General features: G+C 49.7%; 1 protein-coding gene across 3 annotated transcripts in view; it reads left to right on the forward strand.

Moving 5' to 3' along the window:
• Positions 1 to 22293, forward strand: part of LOC140394270 (dynein axonemal assembly factor 8) — a 120220-nt gene that overhangs the window by 74401 nt on the left and 23526 nt on the right. For all 3 annotated transcript variants that reach the window (XM_072481328.1, XM_072481330.1, XM_072481329.1), the window contains 5 exons: positions 6423 to 6617; positions 8543 to 8875; positions 11216 to 11281; positions 19234 to 19287; positions 19526 to 19695. In XM_072481328.1, coding sequence (XP_072337429.1) covers positions 6423 to 6617; positions 8543 to 8875; positions 11216 to 11281; positions 19234 to 19287; positions 19526 to 19695 — 818 coding nt within the window. The remainder of the gene's footprint in view (positions 1 to 6422; positions 6618 to 8542; positions 8876 to 11215; positions 11282 to 19233; positions 19288 to 19525; positions 19696 to 22293) is intronic.

The raw sequence follows: 22293 nt of genomic DNA on the forward strand, positions 1-22293 counted from the left end.
CCAGGCCCCATTTTCTGCCCTCCCCCACGACTGGTATGTCCAGTCCATCAAGGAACCGTTTCATCCCGGACTCCCCCATTGGGGGCTCTGAGGTGTACAGCCCTTGGTAAAAAGGCCCTGAAGGCTTTGTTGATCTTTTCTGGCTCTGTTTCTAATGTGCCTCTAGTATCCCTGATTTGTGCAATTTCTCTGGTGGCTGCCTGCTTTCTCAGCTGGTGTACCAGCAGGTGGCTGGCTTTGTCTCCGTGTTCGTATAGGGTCCCGTGTGCTTGGCGGAGTTGAAGCACTGCTTTCCTGGTGGAGAGAAGATCAAAGTTCCTTTATAGATCTTTCCTCTCCGCCAGGAGCTCTACGGTCGGGGCTTCGGAGTATTTACGGTCTACCTCCAGTATGGAGTCGACCAGCTGCTGCCTAGCCGCCCTTTCCTCCCTATCTCTTCAAACTTTGAAAGCGATGATTTCCCCTCAAAGTACGGCCTTTAGCGCTTCCCAGAACATGGAGGGTGAGACCTCCCCATTCTGGTTGTTCTCTGTGTACTCTGCAATGGCCTGTGATAACCTTTCGTTGAAGGCCTTGTCAGCTAGTAGGGTGACGTCCAACCTCCATGTGGGACGTTGGGCCCTGCCCGTCTCCAGCCTCACGTCCATGTAGTGTGGAGCGTGGTCTGATATCACAATTGCGGAGTATTCCACTTTGTCTATCCCCGGAAGCACCGTTTTCCCCACCAAAAAGAAGTCAATTCTGGTGTATACGTTGTGTACTGGGGAGAAGAAGAAAAACTCCTTCTCCCCTGGGTGGGTGAACCTCCAGGGGTCCACCGCTCCCATCTGTTCCATAAAGTGACCGAGTTCCCTTGCCAAGTTTGAGGTTTTCCCCGTCTTGGGGTTTGATCTGTCAGTTGTTGGGTCCTGTACACAGTTGAAGTCCCCCCCATGGTTAGCCGGTGCATCGCTATGTCAGGGATTTCTGCCATGGTCTTCTTGATGAAGCTCGTGTCGACCCAGTTGGGCGCGTACACGTTAACTAGTACTACCGGTGCCCCATCCAGGGTCCCGCTAACCATGACGTACCGTCCCCCTGGGTCCGTAACCGTCTTTGTCGCCCTAAAGATCGTCCATTTGCTGATCAGTATTGCCACCCCCCGGCCCTCTTCCCGTAACAGGAATTGTAGGTCTGTCCCACCCAGCCCTTTCTTAGCCGCAGTCGGTCCTGCTCTCTCAGGTGTGTCTCTTGAAGGAAGATTATGTCTGCCTTCATGTTTCTTAGGTGGTTGAGGACTCTGGATCTTTTCACTGGGCCGTTGAGTCCCCTTACGTTCCAGGTGACTCTCCTGGTGGGGGGCTTCTGTCCCCTCGCTCCTGTGGGATTAACCATATTTACCTGGTGGACGCGCCCCTGCCCTCGGGGTTCCCCCTTGTTAGGGGGCCGTCCAGGATGGCCGCTGTCACTGCTCTCTCCATGCGGTCGGGCCCCTGCGCTCCGGGGTTTCCCGCCGTCCAGGGGACCCCCGGCTGTGCGGCCGCCACGCTGGTAGCCCCCTGCACTCTGGGGTCTCCCTTCGCCCAGAGGCCATACTGGGTGGATGCTTGCAGCGATTCCTTGTTCCGAGTCCTTGGTTGTGGCACTCTGTAGCCCTATTGCTGTTTCATTTATAGCCTTGTTTGTCCCTCCATCCCTGTGTTCCAACCCCCCCATTCCCTCCCTTCCTGTGCCCCCCCCAGTCTCTCCCTTTCCTGCCCCTTTCTCCCCTTCTCCCGTATATCCCGCCTTTGTCCCTCTTTCCCCTGCTCCTATCCCCGTTTGCTCTCCTACCTCTGTTGAGTGGTCGTGTGTGTGTGTGTGTGTGTCCCCCAACTCTGCCTGGCGCCATCCCCCCTGTTGGGGGCGCACTGCTGCCCTGCTTTTTTGCATGTCCCCGGTGCTAGCTTTCTTGCTAGTGCGGTGACCCCCCTCTAGGGAGTTACTGTCTTGCTTCTCCCCTGCCCAGCCTCTGCGTTTTTCTGCCCGCTCTTCCCCTGTCCCACCCTGCGCTCCCCCCGTTTGCTCTCCCTTCTCCGCTACTCTCATGCCCTTGTGCTGGGGCCTGGTTTCCCACCTATGGCGGTTCGTTGGGTAGCGGTTTGCTTTTTGTTCAGGGTGCGCTCGCCATGGTGGGGGTGGGGGCAGGGGGGCCTGGTGTTGCCTCACCCCCCGTATTTCTACCCTCGCAGTTGGTTTTCCAGCCCGTGTTCCTCGATAAACTTGTTTGCGTCGGCGGGGGCTGTAATGAAATACTCTCTTTCTTGGTATGTGACCCAGAGTTTCGCTGGGTACAGCATACCAAAGCGCACATTGTTCTTGTGAAGGGCTGCTTTCGCTCTATTGAATTCGGCCCATCTCCTGGCGAGGTCTGCCCCAATGTCCTCGTACACTCGAATGAAGTGTCCTTCCCATTTGCAGGTTCTGTTTTGCCTGGCCCAGCGCAGGATTGTTTCCCTGTCTTTGTACTGGTGCAGTTTAGCTATAACTGCCCTCGGGTGTTCCCCCGCCCTGGGCTTCGGGTGCAGCGACCGGTGTACTCTGTCCATTTCTGGTGGGTTGGGGAATGTTTCCCTCCCCACTAAGTTGTCCAGCATCTCGGCCATATAGGCCGTGGGGTTTCTATGCTCGATCCCGTCTGGTAGGCCCACTATCCTGACATTTTGTCTTCTTGAGCGGTTTTCCTGGTCGTCCACCCTGCCCTTCAGGCTCCCCTGCATTGTGCCCAGTCTCGCCACCTCTTTCTCCGGGGCCGTGGTCCGGTCGCTCATGTCAGTCGCGGCTTTTTCCAGCTCCTTAATGGTCGCCTTTTGGGTTTCCAGTTTCTCCTCTTGGGCTTCCAGTTTCTCCTCTGCTCTGCCCAGGGCGAGCTGCACCTCCGCTAAGGCCTTGGCCATTGCTGCCTGTACTGTGGCCTCTATGGCTGCTTTGGTCCCTGGCTTGCTTTCCTGCTGGTGTTCCCTCAGCGCCTCGGCAAAGGCTGCCTTCCAGTTCCCCTCTGGCCCAGGGGGAAAATACTCCTGTCTGCCCAGTTCTTTTTGTTGCGGCAAGGCTTCCATTCCGCCGCTTCGTGCACTGATTAGCTCGTCTGAGTGGGCTCGCGTATTGCCTCGTTTGCTTTTGGTGCCCTTTCTCCCTCTGCTTTGGCTCCCTTCTGGCATTTTCACCCTTTTTCTTTTCCCTCCCCCTCTTTCCCCACCCCCTCTCCTTCTAAAAAGACACTTTTCAGGTAAGTTTGGTTTTCTTTTTGAGAAACGTGGAAAGAGAGAGGGCATTTTCTGTCCCTTTAACAGTTTTCTTTTCTAAGTCCCCCCCCCCCCCCCCCCCCCAAAAGAGGACATTCTTGTTTTCTTTTTCACCTCACTCACCCTGGGACCAGAGAGAGAGAGAAAGGCTTCTCGTCGGGCTGGGAGTCCCCCTTTGTTCCGCCGCCTGCCTCGTGGTGGTTGCCGCCGGGGGGGGGGCCTCGGTCGGGCCGGCTCGCAGGCCCGCACTCCGCTGCGCTATCTCTGTTCGGGGGTGGGGGGGCGACTCTATCCGGCCGCTTCCTGGTCTCCAGCCCCGGCTCCTCTCGTACACCTTTCCTGCCCGGGGCCACAGCTTACCGTTCCGGTCCCTTGCGGCCTCTTCTCCTTCCCCCCGGGGGGGGCTCTCTCTTTGTCTTTGTCGCTCGCTCTGCTCCTGTGCACTCAGGTCTCCGACTTTGCTCTGTTTTGGAGTCCGGGTAGCTCCTCTTCTTCCGCACTCTCTTGCTGTGCGGGGGCCCAGTCGGCCAAGTTTGCGCACTTAGGCACAAGTCCTTCGCGGGGAACGGGACTCAACTGTGTTCCCCCCTCAGGAGCTCTTCTACCCGCGACCGCTCTCTTCCCCCGCCGGAAGCCGACTCCACCCTCCACCACTGATGAACAGTGGCAGCCATATGTACCATCTACAAGGTGCATTGCAGTAACTCACCAAGGTTCCTTAGACAGCTCCTTCCAAACGCTCGACCACTGCCATCTAGAAGGACAAGAGCAGCAGATAGATGCGAACTCCACCACCTGGAGATTCCCCTCCAAGTCACTCACTGCCCTGACTTGGAAATATACCGCCGTTCCTTCACTGCCACTGGGGTAACATCCTGAAACTCCCTCCCAAACAGCACAGTGGGTGTATCTACACCTCAAGGACTGCAGCGGTTCAAGAAGGCAACTCACCACCACCTTCTGACACCACCACCTTCTGAAGGGCAACTAGGGATGGGCAATAAATGCTGGCCTAACCAGCGACGCCCACATCCCGTAAATGAATAAAACAACCTACATTGTCAGATGTACATCTGTGTTGTAACTTGAACAGCCTGTTCATGAGCGCAGCTAGTTCTGGATCAAAATTCTTATACATGGGATGTGGCATTGCTGCTAGGTCAACATTTATTGCCCAATCCTAATAGTCCTTGAGAAGGTGGTGGTGAGCTGCTTTCTTGTAGGTATTCTTTGTATACCTACAGTGCTGTTAGAGAGGCAGTTCCAGGATTTTGACCCAGGGACAGTGAAGGAATGACAATATATTTCCAAACCAGGACGGTGAGTGACTTGAAGATCAATTTCCGGATGGTGTTGTTCTCATGTGTCTGCTGCCCTTGTCCTTCCAGATGGTAGCAATCATGGGTGGAAGGTTCAAGGAGCTGTCCAAGGAGCCTTGGTGAGTTGTTTCAGTGTATGTTGTAGATTGTACACACTTTGTATTAGTAGTGAAGTGAATGAATCTATGTGAGTGGGATGCCAATTAAGTGGGCTGCTTTGTTCTGGATGGTGTCAAGCTTCTTGAGTGCTGCTGGAGCTGCACTCATCCAGGAAAGTGGTCAGTATTCCATCACGCTCCTGATTTGTGCCTTGCAGGTGGTGGACACGCTGAGATATTGTCAGGACCCATAGCCTTTGATGTATTCAATGTGCTCAGCTGTTTCTTGATAGAATAAGGAATTAATCTAATAGACTGAAGACTGGCTCCGGTAATGCAGTGACCTCCAGGATCATCCACTTGGCACTTTTTTGTTCAAGATAATTGTAAACACTTTAGTCTTGTCGTTTGCACTGAGGTACTGAGCTGCCCCATCATTGAAGATTGAGATGTTGGTAGAGTTGGAACAGTTAGTTGTTTCATTGTCTGCTTCCATTCTGAGACATTGTTGTAGGATATGATTTGGTGAGTATGACTATTTCAGGCTGTTGCTCGACGACTCTGTGGGACAGCTCTCCCAATTTAGCGAGGCCCCCAGGTGGTCGGAAAGACAACTGCAGAGTCAACTAGACTGAGCTACATTTTGACTGGTGCCTAGGGCAATGTTTCAGTGTTGCTTTTATTGTTTTTTGTAGCAGTTTAATACAGCTGAGTGACCATTTCAGACGGCAGTTAGGAGTCAACCATATTAGACCATAAGACATAGGAGCAGAATTAAGCCACTTGGCCCATCGAGTGAAAAAATGAAAATCGCTTATTGTCACAAGTAGGCTTCAAATGAAGTTACTGTGAAAAGCCCCTAGTCGCCACATTCCGACGCCTGTTCGGGGAGGCTGGTACGGAGTCTGCTCTGCCATTCAATCATTGCTGATATTTTCTCATCCCCATTCTCCTGCCTTCTCCCCCTAACCCCTGATCCCCTTATTAATCAATATTGTTGTGGGCCTGGAGTCATATGTACGCCAGATTGGGTAAGGATGGCAGATTTCCTTTCCTGAGGAACATTAGTTAACAAGGTGGGTTTATATGCCAATCTGATCAAGTTTTTGAATTTAGATTCCCCAGGTGGGATTTGAGTTTTCGCATCTGGATCATTAATACAGATTTCTGGATTATTAGTTCTGTTGAGTTCTGATGAATGGTCATTGACCTGAAACGTTAACTCTGTTTTTCTATCCACAGATACTGCCAGGCTTGCTGAGCATTTCCAGCATTTACTGTTTTCTGGCATTACCACTATCAGCTATGAAGTTACATCACCTGTTGTTTCTCATGGGGCCTGCGTCCATTGCAGAACTCCATATCTACAGTGCAGAAGGAGGACATTCGGCCCATTACCTCTGCACTGACCCTCTGAAAGAGCACTCCATCTAGGCCCACTCCCCCGCCCCATCCTCGCAAACCTGTAAATTTATCATGGCCAATCCACTTAACCTGCACATCTTTGGACTGTGGGAGGAAACCGGAGCACCGGGAGGAAACCCGTGCAGACACGGGGATAGCGTGCAAACTCCACACAGCCATCCAAGGCCGGAATCAAACACAGGTCCCCAGCCCTGTGAGGCAGCAGTGCTAACCACTGTGTCACCCTGTAACCAATGTGTTTAGAAGTGGAAAGCATTAGCAATTACATTTGTGTGCTGTGGATTGAGGTGATGGTATTGCTTTCTGTCTGTGTGTAGGAGGGTCTCTCAGTGCTGTGCCTCATTCTGCCAACCTAAATGTGGATGTGCTGTATAAACACAGCTTTGTGTCCAATCCTGAACTGGAGCAAGTTGTTGTTCTCACACTAACCGGACCCACAGCAGTGAAAAATGCTGGGAACTGTCTGCGGGACCTTCTACGACCCCCATCAAATAAATCACGCAACATATCAGGTGAGGCTACTGACTATGTTTTTGCATTTATTTTAGCATCTTTTATGTAAAGAATTATGCAAAGTGCTTTACTGAAAGGAAAACAGACATTGGACCAAGAATGGAATGTGCAGGAGAGGTTCCAAAGACTTGCACAGAGAGATTGACTTTGAAGTTTTTAAAGGAGTACAGCATGATAGAGTGATCTAATCGGAGAGTTCCACAAAGTACGGCTGGGGTCTGAATACAGTGCTACCAATTAGTAACGGTCAATCAGAGGATCAGAGAAGTCAGGTAGTACAGGACCAGAGAGAATTGTAAATGTGTTATTTGGCCATGCCTGTCAAGGGATTTCAAGACAATTTTTTAGAAAGATTGTTGGTGAGAAGTGGGAGTCGCAGGCTGGGCCAGCATTCTTGCCCATTCCTAATTGCCATTGAGGGGGAAGGTAAGAGTCAACCACATTGCTGTGGGTTTGGAGTCACATGTAGGCCAGACCAAGTAAAGGCAGCAGATTTCCTTCCCTAAGGGACACTAGTGAACCAGATGGGTTTTTAACAACAATCGACAATGGTTTCGTGGTCATCATTAGACTTTTTAATTCCAGATTTTTATTGAATTCAAATTTCACCATCTGCAGTGGCGGGTTTTGAACCTGGATCCCCAGAGCATTACTCTGGATCTCTGGTTTACTAGTCCAGTGACAATATCATTGTGCCACCACCAAAGCGAGAATTTTTAATTTATTGCACATGGGGCTGGAGACCCAGCGCAGGCCAGAGAGGACAACAGTGTAATGCAAGTGACGCAGGATGAGGACAAGTTGGAATTTATGGAAGGTGGGTTGTCAGCAAGGACAATGTTACAGTTGACAAGCTTGGAGGTGACAAAGGCATGTGCAAGGTCTTGGGCAAAGAGGGGCTAGTTGGTGTAGCATTGATGTAAATAGCTTTTGTAATGGAAATTGTGTGAAGCTGAGCGTTAAACAGGACAGCAAAGTTCAAGGATAGTAGCTGAAATCATTGGTACAGGTGGTGGCTAGAGCTGAAGACAATGACTTGGCCCTCCCAAATTTAAGCTGGAGGAACTTACGCTTCAACAAATTCTGAATATCTGATCAAACTTGAAATTAAGCAAATGCTTGGAATGAGCATGTGATTCGGGTTTTCATACGCCATGGCTGTTTTGGAATTTTGGGCTTTTTGGGGCTGCATCAACTGTTTTGAATCAGTTAGTCACTGACAGATTTTAGTGGTGGGGCAGTTTGACTTTGTTATGGGCCAGGGTTTAGAGAACCCCAAAGTGTATCATGGAGTTCACCTGACCCACAACTTTTAATAGATTGTGGTATGGGGAGCACACGGCCCACTCTACAGGTGTGGTACAGCAGAAATGGAAACGTATTTTTTTAAAGCAAAACAATGTTTATTCTATGAACTCAAGTTAACCTTTTTAAAACATACAATGAACATCTTGGCAACCATCAATTCAAATACAACCCCCAAGCATACAACACTCAGTAATCCTTAATAACTTCCCAAATAGCATCCAGAAGACAAAAGAAACACCTTTTAACAGAAGCACATCAGGTTTACATTCACTACTGAGAACATTTATAATTCTGAATTCACCAAATGATCAAGAGATAGTCTTTTCATGGCAGAGAGAACAGCAGTATACCTGCTTTGTCTGGCTTCAGCTCCAACACTGAAAACGAAACTAAAACACATCCTGCAGCAGACAGCCTAAAACAGAAGTAAAAAGCTGACAGACAGCCCAGCTCCACCCACACTCTGATATCACTGATAAACACCCATTTCTTAAAGGTACATTTCTTAAGCACCCATTTCTTAAAGGTACTCTCACATGACAACTTGTATGAGCTGTAGATGTGTAATATATAGATGTACATGGGGGATGTCTCTAACCTCCTGTTCTCTCCTCAGGTGCAGAGCTAATAGATGGAGGCTTTGAACTTCTGGGGTTGAAATGGCTGCCACATTTAAGCCGAAGCCAGGCCAAAGAATTGACCCCATTTGAAGTGGGTGACAGACACTGGCAGGCAAGCATTGACTGCCTGGTATCCAGCCCTGCCCTGGTGTGTGTGCTGAGACGTGTGAATGCTTTCAAAACACTGGCTGCTATACTCAGTGCATCCAAACCCAGGGCCAATTTATTCAAGGAAAACCACAGCAACCTGGAGAAAGTCATGTCACCAACCCCGGAGCTGGCCTTCAGACAGGCGGCTTTATTCTTCACTGACAGGGAGCTAATGTCAGGTATGATCCAGGTTTCATCTCAAGTCAGTCATAATGGGACTGTTTCTCATTCTTCTCGAGGAGGGAATATACAGAAATGAGAGCCAGATTGAAATTAGCTTTCGTATCCATTTCTCATTTTTATTCTCCAGATATGATATTTCATGGGCTGGCTTTTCATTTTAATTCTCTGTTCACTTCTTCCTTATCCAAGTAACTGTCACATACAATTCAGAGCTGCCATTATCCCACCTGACACAAATCACCTGTAGTGCTATGTCTATTAGGAATTTTGTGCCCCAGGAATCAAGGCAGTTACTTTCCCTCAGGTATGAGAAAATCCTTTTTTTCCCTATAATATAAGCCTCCTCCTCCGACGGAGACCAATCGATCACTGTTCGTTGGCTTTGCGTTAGTTAGCTTCTTGGTGATAAAATGGAATTAGAAACAATTTAGCGAGTTTGGGATTTTGACTTTAAGTGAAGCCTGAGAACAGATTTTCCCAGTTTCCTCGAAGACATAGAACATTACAGCGCAGTACAGGCCCTTCGGCCCTCGATGTTGCGCCGACCTGTGAAACCACTCTGAAGCCCATCTGCACTATTCCCTTATCGTCCATATGTCTATCCAATGACCATTTGAATGCCCTTAGTGTTGGCGAGTCCACTACTGTTGCAGGAAGGGCATTCCACGCCCTTACTACTCTGAGTAAAGAACCTACCTCACACATCTGTCCTATATCTTTCTCCCCTCAATTTAAAGCTATGTCTCCTCGTGCTTCCGAGATCAAACCATCCTCATTTGGTCTCGGGCTCATTCATCTGCCTGGGTTCAGTACTTCTACTGATCGCTATGGATCCTTTGCTCCAGCTGATCCTGACTCTCTCTGCCAATACACTCCATTGCTGCAAAATGTGTGGTTTGTGCTCCAGTTTCAGATCACAGATGGTGTGATAGTCTCTGGTTCAGTCAACTATCAGGCAAATCTGACCTCCAGAATGTCTAAACAGCTGGCCCTGGCTCATGGATATCTCAGTATCTGTAGATTTGGCCAGGCAGAGCTGTGGACCCCAGGTCTCATCCCCCTTACTGTCAATCCTGAATCAGGCTGACCTGGTTTGGTCACCAGTCTATGGCCTGTCACCAGTCAGCAAATTTGCAGATGTGAACCAAGTTTTTATGTTCTCATCTGATCGTGTCCTTTCAGAAATACCACATGGACTGCAGCTGTACAAGACAATTCATCACCACCTTCTCAAATGCAATTAGGGATGGTCAATAAATTCTGGACTTGTCTGTGATGCCCAGGTCCCAAAACAAATACGTTTTAAAAGCAGTACTGGAAAAAGTTAATTCAGGACTGAAAAACTCAAGCTTGCACTCCCACTGTTTATTACCCCTAAACCATGGGAGGTTTTCTCATGGGCCTAGGCCTTAGCAGTTGAAGCACTGCTTCTAGTTGCCATCTTTCTATACTAAAATTTGGACAAATGGCTTTTAGATGAAATGTCATTTAGAGTCGGTCTGATTTTCCAGGATGTATTACATATCTTCTCATGAAATGGGTATATTAGAAGTAGAACATGCTGACAGCTATAGGCTAGCCCATTTAATTTCTATGAAATACAGTTTTATTAAGGTAGTCCACCGGGCACACATGACAGCGGCTAGGATGAGTAAGTTCTTCTGGGTTGAAGTTAGGTGTGCGAGGTGCGCGGGAAGCCCAGCAAATCATGTCCACATGTTTTGGGCATGCCCGAAGCTTAGAGGGTTTTGGCAGGGTTTTGCTAAGGCAATGTTCACGGTACTAAAAACACGGGTGGTGCCGAGTCCGGAGGGAGCAATCTTTGGAGTGTCGGAAGATCCGTGAGTCCGGGGCGAAAGGGGCCGACATCTTGGCCTTTGCCTCCCTAGTAGCCCGGAGACGGATCTTGTTAATGTGGAGGGACTCGAAGCCCCCGAGTGTAGAGTTCTGGGTTAGTGACATGGCGGGGTTTCTCAGTCTCGAGAAAATAAAGTTTGCCTTAAGAGGGTCAATGTTAGGGTTCACCCGGAGGTGGCAGCCGTTCGTCGACTTTCTCGGGGAAAATTAAAATGGCAGCAGATGCAGTATTCGGGGGGGGGGGGGATTGTTGTTGTATGGTTGAGGTGTGTGAAGATTGGGCTGGGGGGGGGAAATGTTTATTTTACCATGTTGATGTCATTGTTTATGTTACTGTTATAAAAATTTTCAAATACCTCAATAAAATATTATTATAAAAAAAAGAAATACAGTTTTATTCCCACCCACTTCCAGCAGCTTGAGGTGTTGGTCTGATGTGAATTGCTCCTATAATCATAGGCATATTGTATCGTTTACAGATCCCGAAGCCCGGCCTTTACTGAAGTACCTACCTCCCTGTCTCAGGTCTGGGAATACCAAGCTGGGTAGGTATAATCACCTGGGCATGAAGCAGGAGTTTTGGTAATGTTAAAATGATAATCTTAGAAAATACAACAAATACTATTCTCTGACTATGGCACTGATCGCCCTATGTTTTGAAGACTGATAACTGGGATAATTCAGCTGGACAGATGGTGTAATTGTGTTTTTCTATGATATGCTGAATCCCTTTGCTCATGCCGTTTGTATCTCTAGTATAAGATTCAAACCCGTGACATTTCCCAGTGGCAGCCATGCGCTGAGCGGTCAGACAAAAGTTGGCTCTCTCCTACGAACTTCTCACTAGACCTTTTTCAGCCTATCAAATGGGCTCCAAAAGTACAACAAAGTTCCCCAACCACCGAGTTGATGTCAAACCAGCAGCCAGGCAGCAAAAACAGCAAGAGCAGAGAAAGGAAGACCCCCAACCCCAGAACAAGGGGACATGCGAGGTGAGCCAGACCTGAGCATGGTGAACCCAGCAGGGCTGCCAGCGCCGGCCCACACTTTGACTGAGCAACTGATGGAGGTTATCTCTGCGGAGCTCTAGAAACACAGAGATTGTAAAAGAGGACATCATGTCGGCTATGAAGTCGGCAATAGAGGCCACGCTGGCCCCCATAACGGGAGCAATGGACAGAGCGGGAGACCGGAGGCCCAAGAGGCGACGGTGCGGGACCTGGAGAAATCGGCCACCGACCAGGTTGAGCAGATCGCCTCGCTCAAACAGAGGTGAGAAGGTTGGTAACGACCCAGAAGGCGCTAAAAGGGAAGGTAGACAACCAGGAAAACAGGTCTTGTCGACAGAACCTTCGAATCGTCGGGCTACAGGAGGGTGCAGAGGGCAAGAACCCAGCAAGTTTCAAGGTTGCTTGGAAAACTGGTCACAAACCCCCAGTGGTGAACCAGGCCCACATGTCGCTCTGACAAAAACCCAAATTGGGGAAACCACCACGGGCAATAATAGTGAATCTCCAATGGGTTTTGAAGTGGGCGAGGAGCATGTGGTCGTGTAAGTGGGAAGGACTCACCATCCGCATGTATCAGGACATTGAAGCCGACCTGGCCAAGCACCGGGCTGAGTTTATTGGGGCCAAAACTGCACTGTTTAAAAGCAAGGTGTGATTTGGCATGTTTCACCCAGCAAGACAATGGGTCACGTACAACAACAAAGAACTTTATTTCAACACACCGGAGGAAGCAAACAAATTCATATGAAAGAACAGACTTGGGAAGAAATAGTGAGGAGCAATTAAGTACTATGTTAAGTTACACAATCTAAGGGAAGGGAGCGGGCAACTGTACTTGGGGGCGCGAAGAGGGGACAGGATCCAGATGGGTCGGGCACAAAAAGATCCATATGCAGGGGAGAACCATCACACTAGCGAGGTGTCGCAGTGCATCTCCAGAGAGGGAGAGAGCACCTGCCCGGGGGGGGGGGGGGGGGGGGGGGGGTAAAACGGCAAACGGGGGTGAGAGCAGGAAAGGGGGAGAAAGAACGGGAAAGAAAAGAGGGGACGACACGGGCAGGCAGCTCAGAGGGAAGGTCGGGAGATAGATGGGAGGAGAGGGAAGAATGCTGGTTACAACACGTCACTCATGGAGAAGGTTGCAAAGAGGAAGGTGATGGTGGCCAACTTGGATGACCCATGAACTAAAGGAACAAAGGGAAACCCCAGTGTGCAAGGGCATGTCCATGAGGCAAGTATGGCTGGCCCCACAGAAGGAGGGGGACAGAAACCTCCCCCCATCAGGATCGTCACCTGGAACGTAAGGGGACTTAACAGACCAGTGAAAAGAGCCAGAGTCTTCACCCATTTCAAAGCTTGAGGGTTGTTGTAGTCTTTCTCCAGGAGACGCATTTAAGAGAGAAAGACCAACTGAGGGTAAGGAAAAGCTGGATGGGACGGACATACCTGCCGTGCTTCGACACAAGGGTAAGGAGGGTGGCCATATTGTTTAACAAAAGGACAGGCGACTTCCGGTTGCATCTATGCCTAGGTAGGTCGCACGGTCGGCAGCTCCCGCCGATAACGGACTTTTGGGCCCATTTAAGGAGCTCCAGAGGTATTTCGACGACAATTCCCGGTGTGGGAAGGAAACAGTGAGGGTCCTCCAGTGCTGTATGGAGTGGACCAGGAGTGGGGCAGTTAAAAAAGTGGCTATGGAGAAGAGAGGAGAACGGGCGTGAAAAAGCAAGATGGCGGCTGGCGGGGATCAGGCAGCGTGGGCCCAGTGGTCACGGGAGCAGCAGGAGTTTTTAAGAAGCTGCTTTGCTGGTTTAAAGGAGGAGATGCTGGCCCCTATGAAGGCGTCGATTAAAAGGCTGATGGAGACCCAGAAGATGCAGGGGACGGCGATCAAGGAGGTGCAGCAGAAGACCTCTGATAATGAGAACGAGATTCTGGGCTTGGCGGTTAGAGTGGAGTGTGCACGAGGCGCTGCACAAAAAATGACAGGAGATGGTGGAGGACCTGGAGAACAGGTCAAGGAGGCAGAACCTGCGGATTATGGGTCTCCCTGAAGGCGTGGAGGGGTCGGATGCTGGGGCGTATGTGGCCACGATGCTGAGTACGCTGATGGGCGCGGGGGCTTTCCTGCGGCCCCTGGAGCTGGATGGGGCGCACAGAGTCCTGGCAAGGAGGCCGAGGGCGAACGAGCCGCCGAGGGCTATGGTGGTAATGTTCCACTGCTTCACCGACAAGGAATGTGTCCTGCGATGGGCGAAGAAGGAGCGGAGCAGCAGGTGGGAGAACACCGACATCCGGATCTATCAGGACTGGAGTGCAGAGCTGGCCAAGAAGCGTGCGGGATTTAACTGGGCCAAGGCGGTCCTCCACGGAAAGGGGGTGAAGTTCGGGCTGTTGCAGCCGGCGAGGCTGTGGGTTACGTATCAGGACCGACACCACTATTTCGACACGTCGGACGAGGCGTGGACTTTTATCAAGAATGAGAAGTTGGACTCTAGTTAATGGACTGCAGTATGTCGTGGGGGTTGTTGGTAGGAGGGATGGGGCGGTCTTATGTTGGGGTTTCCCCTGCGTTTTCTTGTGTTTTTGTGGCCCCTTTGCCCAGGGCTCTCGGGGCTTTGGGCGAGGTCGCAGTTGGGAGGAGCTGCGTCGCAGGAGGTGGGGTCGGCCCAGGCAGAGAGCGCGGTTTTTCCCGCGATATGGCGACGGTGGGACATGAAGCTGGGGGCTGGTGGGTGCGATACTTTGTTTTGTTTTCCTTCTCAGTTCACACGGGGTGTAGTGGGGGGGGGACTCTCTCTACCCCACTTAAGTGAGGGGGCGGGTTGGAGATTTGTAAGGGGAATCCACAGGGGGATTGAAGGTGGAGGCGGGAGCGACCGGGGTCAGCATGAGTCAGCTGACTTACAGGAGTGCAATGGGGGGGTAGGGGGGGTGGGGGAGTGCTGGGATGCTACCACGCTGACTGAGGGGGAATCGAGGTTAAAGGGGAGGGAGCCTCCGCCTGGGGGCTGGAGGGTGCGGGTGGCACGGGCACGTGGCTGGCCTAAAAAGGGAGATGGCTAGTCGGCAGGGGGGGGGTAGCCCTCCGATCCGGCTGATCACGTGTAACGTGAGGGGCCTTAATGGGTCGGTCAAGAGGGCCCTTGTGTTTTCGCACCTCAAGGGGCTAAAGGCCGACGTAGCCATGCTACAGGAAACGCACCTGAAGATCGCGGATCAAACCAGGCTGAGGGAGGGGCAGGTTTTCCACTCAGGGCTGGATGCGAAGAGCAGGGTGGTCGCAATTTTGGTGAGCAAGCGGGTGGCATTTGAGGCGGTGGGTATTGTGGCGGATAAGGGGGGTTGATATGTTATAGTGAGTGGCAGGCTGCAGGGGGCCCAGGTGGTGCTGGTGAATGTGTATGCTCCGAATTGGGACGATGCAGGGTTCATGAAGCGGATGTTGAGTCGGATTCCGTGGAGGTTTGCCAGGCCTAGGACGAAGGAGTTTTCCTTCTTCTCCCATGTGCACAAGGCTTACTCGCGGATTGATTTTTTCGTAGTAAGTAGGGCGCTAATCCCGAGAGTGGAGGGGGTGGATCAGATGGCGGAGGACTTTAGGAGGTGGGGCATGCTGCCGCATTCCCTGGCGGGCAGGGTGCAGTCCGTAAAGATGACGGTCCTCCCTAGGTTCTTGTTCATCTTCCAGTGCCTGCCCATTCTCATCCCCAAGTCCTTTTTCAAGCGGGTTAATAGGAGTATTACGAGACTTCTATGGGCACACAAGACCCCGGATTAAGAGACTGTTTTTGGAGCGCATTCGGTGGGGGGGGGTTGGCGCTGCCGAACCTCTGCAGCTATTATTGGGCAGCGAATGTATCTATGATTCGGAAATGGATAATGGAGGGAGAGGGGGTGGCGTGGAAACGGTTGGAAGCGGCGTCTTGTAAAGATACTAGCTTGGGAGCACTAATAACGGCACCGCTGCCGCTTCCGCCGACGTGGTATACCACGAGCCCGGTGGTGGTGGTGACATTGAGGATCTGGGGGCAGTGGAGACGGCACAGAGGGGAGGTAGGGAGCTCAGTCTGGACCCCGATACGGAGCAATCACAGGTTTGTTCTGATGTGTTGGGTGTTCTGGATCCGTGGAACACATACAGGCCACCAACACTTAAAATAGTGCAACACTATTTTATTAAGTTAGAAACTGTTGAACACACTTTCACTGTGGGTTAACACGATGTTAGATTAAACTAAAGACCTATGCCTGTCCGAACCAGTCTATGCACTCAGCACATGGTGAGGATCTGTGCTGTAAGCTGTAAGCTCTGTCATTGTAGGAGGCTGCATCCCGAATGAGCGGGAACTCTGATGCCCCCTGTCTTTATAGTGAGTGTGCTCTAACTGGTGATTGGCTGCGGTGTTGTGTGTGTTGATTGGTCTTGCTGTGTGTCCATCAGTGTGTGTGTATCTGCACCATGATATACTGGTGTATATCATGACACGTTCCAGGTAGAATAGCCGGTGGGTTCCTAAGCTGGCACAGGGCGGGTATCAAAAGGATGGGGGACTTGTTTATTGATGGGACTTTTGCTAGTCTGAGGGCGCTGGAGGAGAAATTTGGGTTGCCCCCGGGTACATGCAGGTTCGGGCGTTCGTGAAAAAGCAGGTGGGGGAATTTCCATTGCTACCTGCCTGGAAGATACAGGACAGGGTGGTCTCGGGCATGTGGGTAGGGGACGGCAAGGTATCGGACATGTAACAGGAGCTGCAGGAGGCGGAGGAGGCCTCGGTGGAGGAGCTGAAGGGCAAGTGGGATGAGGAGCTGGGAGAGGAGCTAGATGAGGGCCTGTGGGCTGACGCCCTGGGCAGGGTCAATTCCTCCTCATCTTGCGCCAGGCTTAGCCTGATTCAGTTTAAGGTGGTGCACCGGGCGCATATGACAGTGGCGAGAATGAGTAAGTTCTTTGGGGTGGAGGACAGGTGTATGAGGTGCTCAAGGAGCCCAGCAAATCATGTCCATATGTTCTGGGCATACCCGGCACTTACAGGATTTTGGAAAGTCTTCGCAAAGGCTATGTCCAAGGTCTTGGACACTCGGGTAAAACCGAGCTGGGGGATAGCGATATTTGGGGTATCAGACGATCCGGGAGTGCAGTAGTCGAAAGAGGCCGGAGTTCTGGCCTTTGCCTCCTTGGTAGCCCGGAGAAGGCTCTTGTTAATGTGGAGGGACGCGAAACCCCCAAGTGGGGAGACTTGGGTCAGTGATATGGCGGGGTTTCTCAGGTTGGAGAGGATAAAGTTAGCCTTGCGAGGGTCCTTGCAGGGGTTCTCCAGGCGGTGGCAACCGTTCCTTGACTTTCTCGCAGAACGTTAGGTGGTGGAGGTCAGCAGCAGCAGCAAACCAGAGGCAAGGGTGGGGGGGGGCTGACTTCATTTGTAAAGGGCAGATACCCCACCTTGTTTTGTTAAATTGTTAATTTGGTAAATGGTTAAGTTGTTTTTTGTTTTATTGCTATGTTTTCTTTTCATTGTTTTTCTTTTTGTGGTGGCTTGTAAAAATTATTGAAAAACTTTGAATAAAAACAATTTTTTTTTTAAAAAGGACATGAACATGGCGACTGATCTTGGGAGATGCTATGTAATGGTTAGCGGGATCCTAGAAGGGGTCCCGATGGTACTCATAAACATATATACGGCCCAAACTGGGACGCTGCCGAGTTCATTAAAAGTATGATGTGGAGATGCCGGCGTTGGACTGGGGTGAGCACAGTACGAAGTCTTACAACACTAGGTTAAAGTCCAACAGGTTTGTTTCGATGTCACTAGCTTTCGGAGCGCTGCTCCTTCCTCAGGTGAATGAAGAGGTCTGTCCCAGAAACACATATATAGACAGATTCAAAGATGCCAAACAATGCTAGGAAGGCGAGCATTAGCAGGTGATTAAATCTTTACAGATCCAGAGATGGGGTAACCCCAGGTTAAAGAGGTGTGAATTGTCTCAAGCCAGGACAGTTGGTAGGATTTTGCAGGCCAGATGGTGGGGGATGAATGTAATGTGACATGAATCCCAGGTCCCGGTTGAGGCCGCACTCATGTGTGCGGAACTTGGCTATAAGTTTCTGCTCGGCGATTCTGCGTTGTCGCGGGTCCTGAAGGCCGCCTTGGAGAACGCTTACCCGGAGATCAGAGGCTGAATGCCCTTGACTGCTGACCACTTCAGCAGTCAAGGGCATTCAGCCTCTGATCTCCGGGTAAGCGTTCTCCAAGGCGGCCATCAGGACCCGCGACAATGCAGAATCGCCGAGCAGAAACTTATAGCCAAGTTCCGCACACATGAGTGCGGCCTCAACCGGGACCTGGGATTCATGTCACATTACATTCATCCCCCACCATCTGGCCTGCGAAATCCTACCAACTGTCCTGGCTTGAGACAATTCACACCTCTTTAACCTGGGGTTACCCCATCTCTGGATCTGTAAAGATTTAATCACCTACTAATGCTCGCATTCCTAGCATTGTTTGGCATCTTTGAATCTGTCTATATATGTGTTTCTGGGACAGACCTCTTCATTCACCTGAGGAAGGAGCAGCGCTCCGAAAGCTAGTGACATCGAAACAAACCTGTTGGACTTTAACCTAGTGTTGTAAGACTTTGTACATTAAAAGTATGGCTGAGATCCCCGACTTCGACTCCCACCAACTCATCATAGGGGAGATTTCAACTATGTGCAGGACCCAGCGACAGACAAGTCCCAGATCGGGGGCAAAATCAGGAATTTCTAGAGAACTGAACATCTTCATGGAGCAGGTGGGGAGGATGGACTTGTGGAAGTTCAACCATCCAAGGAGAAGGATCTCTCCTTTTCCCATGTTCACAAAGCCTATCCTCGCATAGAGTTCTTTGTAGTGGGTAAGTCAGTACTTCCAGGGGTTTTAGGGGCGGAATATTCCGCAATAATAATCTCAGACCACGCGCTACATGACGTGGATGTGAGGTTGGTGATGGGCCGGGGCCGGGCCCAACACCCCCCATGGAGGCTAGACATAGCCCTCCTCGCCGACAAGGCATTCTGTGAAAAAATGTCACAAGCCATCGACGGATATGTATCCTGCAACCAAAAAGGGGAGGCACTGAAGGCAGTGATAAGGGGGGAAAAAGTAGCGTACAGGGCCCTGAGGGATAGGAAGGAAAAGGCTGCTAGGCAACGACTGATCTGCTTTATATTGGAAGTGGATCTGCGGTACTCAATGGCCCTGACCGTGGAGCTGTTGGCTGCCCCCCACCTTGGCTATTTCTGTTTATGTTTTTGCTATTATTATTACTCCTGTGTTTTACATTTTCCATTCTTTCCTTTTTATTTCTCTGGGCAGATACAATTGCATGGTGTGTGTTTGATAAGTCTGTCTGTCATAAAGTGAAAATCTTTCAATAAAAACATTTTTAAAAAGATTAAAATCCTTAGCACAGTCAGTCTCTTAACATTCTTCTTCCTGTTTTAGACAAGGAAACACAAACCGTCAACACAGAATCTATCTTCAGCTACATGCTGCTTGGTAAGTCCTGAGTGTCCATATCTACCTCGAGAGAGGTCATATTATGCTCTACATACAATTCATATACATATATTGTTTATCTCACCAAAAAAATGAATGAAGAGCTTTTGTAGATATTCCAGAATTGCCCTACACACATTCTGCCTACAGGTTATACATCCCTAAGCCAGCTGTGTTTAATAGCATATCATTGGTGTAGTTAGTGAAATGTCTATGATTCTGTTGCTGTTGGTTGCAGGTGCCCAGCCTTTGTTTACAGTGCTGGTTATCAAACCCTCTGCTTGGCCACAACATCACCTTAAGATACTCCGCAAGTTAGACCGGGAGTATTTCTGTGTTGTTGGAATGAAACTCGTCAGTCTGGATCCAGAAAAGGCCTCACTTCTGACTCCACATAGCATTCAGCAGGTTTGTTGAAATAATTTGTTTTTATACGAAAGTTGACATAAATTCCTGGGGCTCACCAGTGTTTCCAGGTGGAGATGACTCTCTTTTGGCTAATAGCAAGTAAAAGTCTGCAGTTAGATTGCTTAACATGTTGAGGATATCTCTCTCGCAGCAATGGTTTCAGTTCCTCCAGTGGATAGGTGCACAGTAGCCTTGTACTCAGTCGTTACCCACTCCCTCCAAACAGCACAGCTAGTCAGCCAGCCAGGTTGGGTTAGCACCTGAGCCGTATCCTGGTACAGTGACATCTCGGATACTGAAGCAATCTGTGTCTGCATGCAGCAAGCCTGGACAGTGTTCAGGCTTGGGTTAATAAGTGGCAAGTAACATTCATGTCACACAACTGCCAGGCAATGATGATCTCCAACAAGAGATAATCTAAGCTTCGGCCCTTGACACCTAATGGGATTACCATTGCAGAGCCTCCACACCATCAACGTCCTGAAGGTTACCGTTGACCAGAAATTCAACTAGACCAGCCCTATAAATGTGGCCTGGAATTCTGCAGTAAGTAACTCATCTCCTCACTCCCCAAAACCTATCTGCCTTGAGGGAAGACGGTGTGTAGTGGTAATGTCATCGGATTAGTAATCCTGAGGCCCAGGTTCTGGGGACAAGGGTTCAAATCCCAGCACAGCAGATGGTGGAATTTAAATTCAATTAATAATCTGGATTTGAAAAGCTAGTCTCAGTAATGCTGACCATGAAACCATTGTTGTTTGTCATAAAAACCTATAATAATAATAATAATAATCACTTGTTGTCACAAGTAGGCTTCAATGAAGTTCCACGAACAGGCGCAGGAATGTGGCGACTAGGGGCTTTGTGGTTCAAGGAAGGGAATCTGCCATTCTTACCTGGCCTGGCTACATGTGATTCCAGATCGAGGGGCCAGATGGCCTACTCCTGCTCCTAGTTCTTATGTTCTTATCCAAATTCAACTTATACCCAGAGAAGGAGCCAAATCTTCTATGTAGCTTCATTATCTCGTCCATAGTGGATACTGGATCCATAGTATAAATAAGCAGACCTTCTGCGTACAAGGACACTCTATGCTCCACCCCTCCCCGATTTATCTCCCTCCACCTGCTGGAAGACCTCAGCGCTACTGCAAGCAGTTCTATTGCTAAAACAAATAGGAGCGGAGACAATGAACATCCCTGCCTCGTGGCACTATTCAGCGGAAAGTAGCCAGAATTCAAAACATTTGTGCAAACATTAGTAGTGGGAGCCCTATAAATTAAATAAATCCAGGATGTAACCTTTTGCCCAAACCTAAACCTCCCAAGAATCTCAGAGATAATCCCCACCCACCCTATCAAATGCCTTTTCCACGTTCAGGGAAACGATCACCTCTGGCTCGGGTACTCAAGAGATGGAGCGGATAACATTTAATAGCCGACGTATATTGGCCGACAATTGCCAACCCTTAACAAAGCCTGTCTGCTTTTCCGAGATCACCTCTGGGAGACAGGACTTCAACTGCAGTGCCAGCACTTTTGTGAGTAACTTGGCGTCCGGGTTCAAAAACAAAATAGGCTGACGCGACCCACATTCAATAGGGTCCTTGTCCGTCTTAAGGATCAGGAAAATAGAGACCTGTGCAAGTGGAACAGGCAACGAACCCTGGGACAAAGGTTCATTAAACATATCTAGAATTAGAGGATCAATTGTTCCGCAAACCTCTTAAAAACTCAATGATGAAGCCATCAGAGCCAGGAACGTTATCTGTCTGCATCAGCCCAATACATTTCTGAATTTCCTCTGGGCCCAACGGGGATTCCAACTTTTCCCGCTTCTCCCATCCACCACTGGGATGGATAATCCATCCAAAAAGTCTGTCATGGCCAAACACTCCACCGTGCTGCCAATTCAGCAGACTACATTCTTTTGGATGGTGTTGTGCTTCACGAGTGCTGTTGAAGTTGCACTCATCCTGGCAAGTGGAGAGTATTCCACATCACACTCCTAACTTGTGTTTCCTAGATGAGGGATTGGCTTTAGAAAGTCTAGAAATAAGTTATTTGCTGAATTCCCAGAATCTGACCTCTTATAACCCATAGTATTTATATGGCTGATTCAGTTCAGTTTCAGGTCAATGGTAAGCCCCCGTTATATTTTTAGTTGCAGATTCAGTGATGGTAATGCCATTGAATGTCAAAGATAGTTAGATTCTCCTTATTGGAGCTGGTCATTGCCTGAAACCTGTGTGGCACCAATGCTATTTGCCACTTGTAAACCCAAGCCAGTGTGATGAATGGAGGATTTTAGGGATATTAGCTTCTAAATATTGGGACAATTTAAGGGTTAAAAGCTTCTGGTTATAGTATGTTTGACTGCAGGAGTCATGTTTTTCAAAAAGGATTTTTTGTACATGTCTGGGAGCCAGAAGGTAAAATTGACCAAAGGAATGAGGTTTTCAGTCTGGGCTAATGCACTGTGGTTTGACTGGGGAAAGTCCATGGGCATTGAGGTACTGTCAGTCTGCAGAGTTAATTTGTTTTTCCATTTATGGAAATTATGCAACTGGTGGGTGGAGCCAAGGAATGCAGAGAGTCA

Source organism: Scyliorhinus torazame, chromosome 17, assembly GCF_047496885.1.
Source record: "Scyliorhinus torazame isolate Kashiwa2021f chromosome 17, sScyTor2.1, whole genome shotgun sequence".
Classification (NCBI taxonomy): domain Eukaryota; kingdom Metazoa; phylum Chordata; class Chondrichthyes; order Carcharhiniformes; family Scyliorhinidae; genus Scyliorhinus; species Scyliorhinus torazame.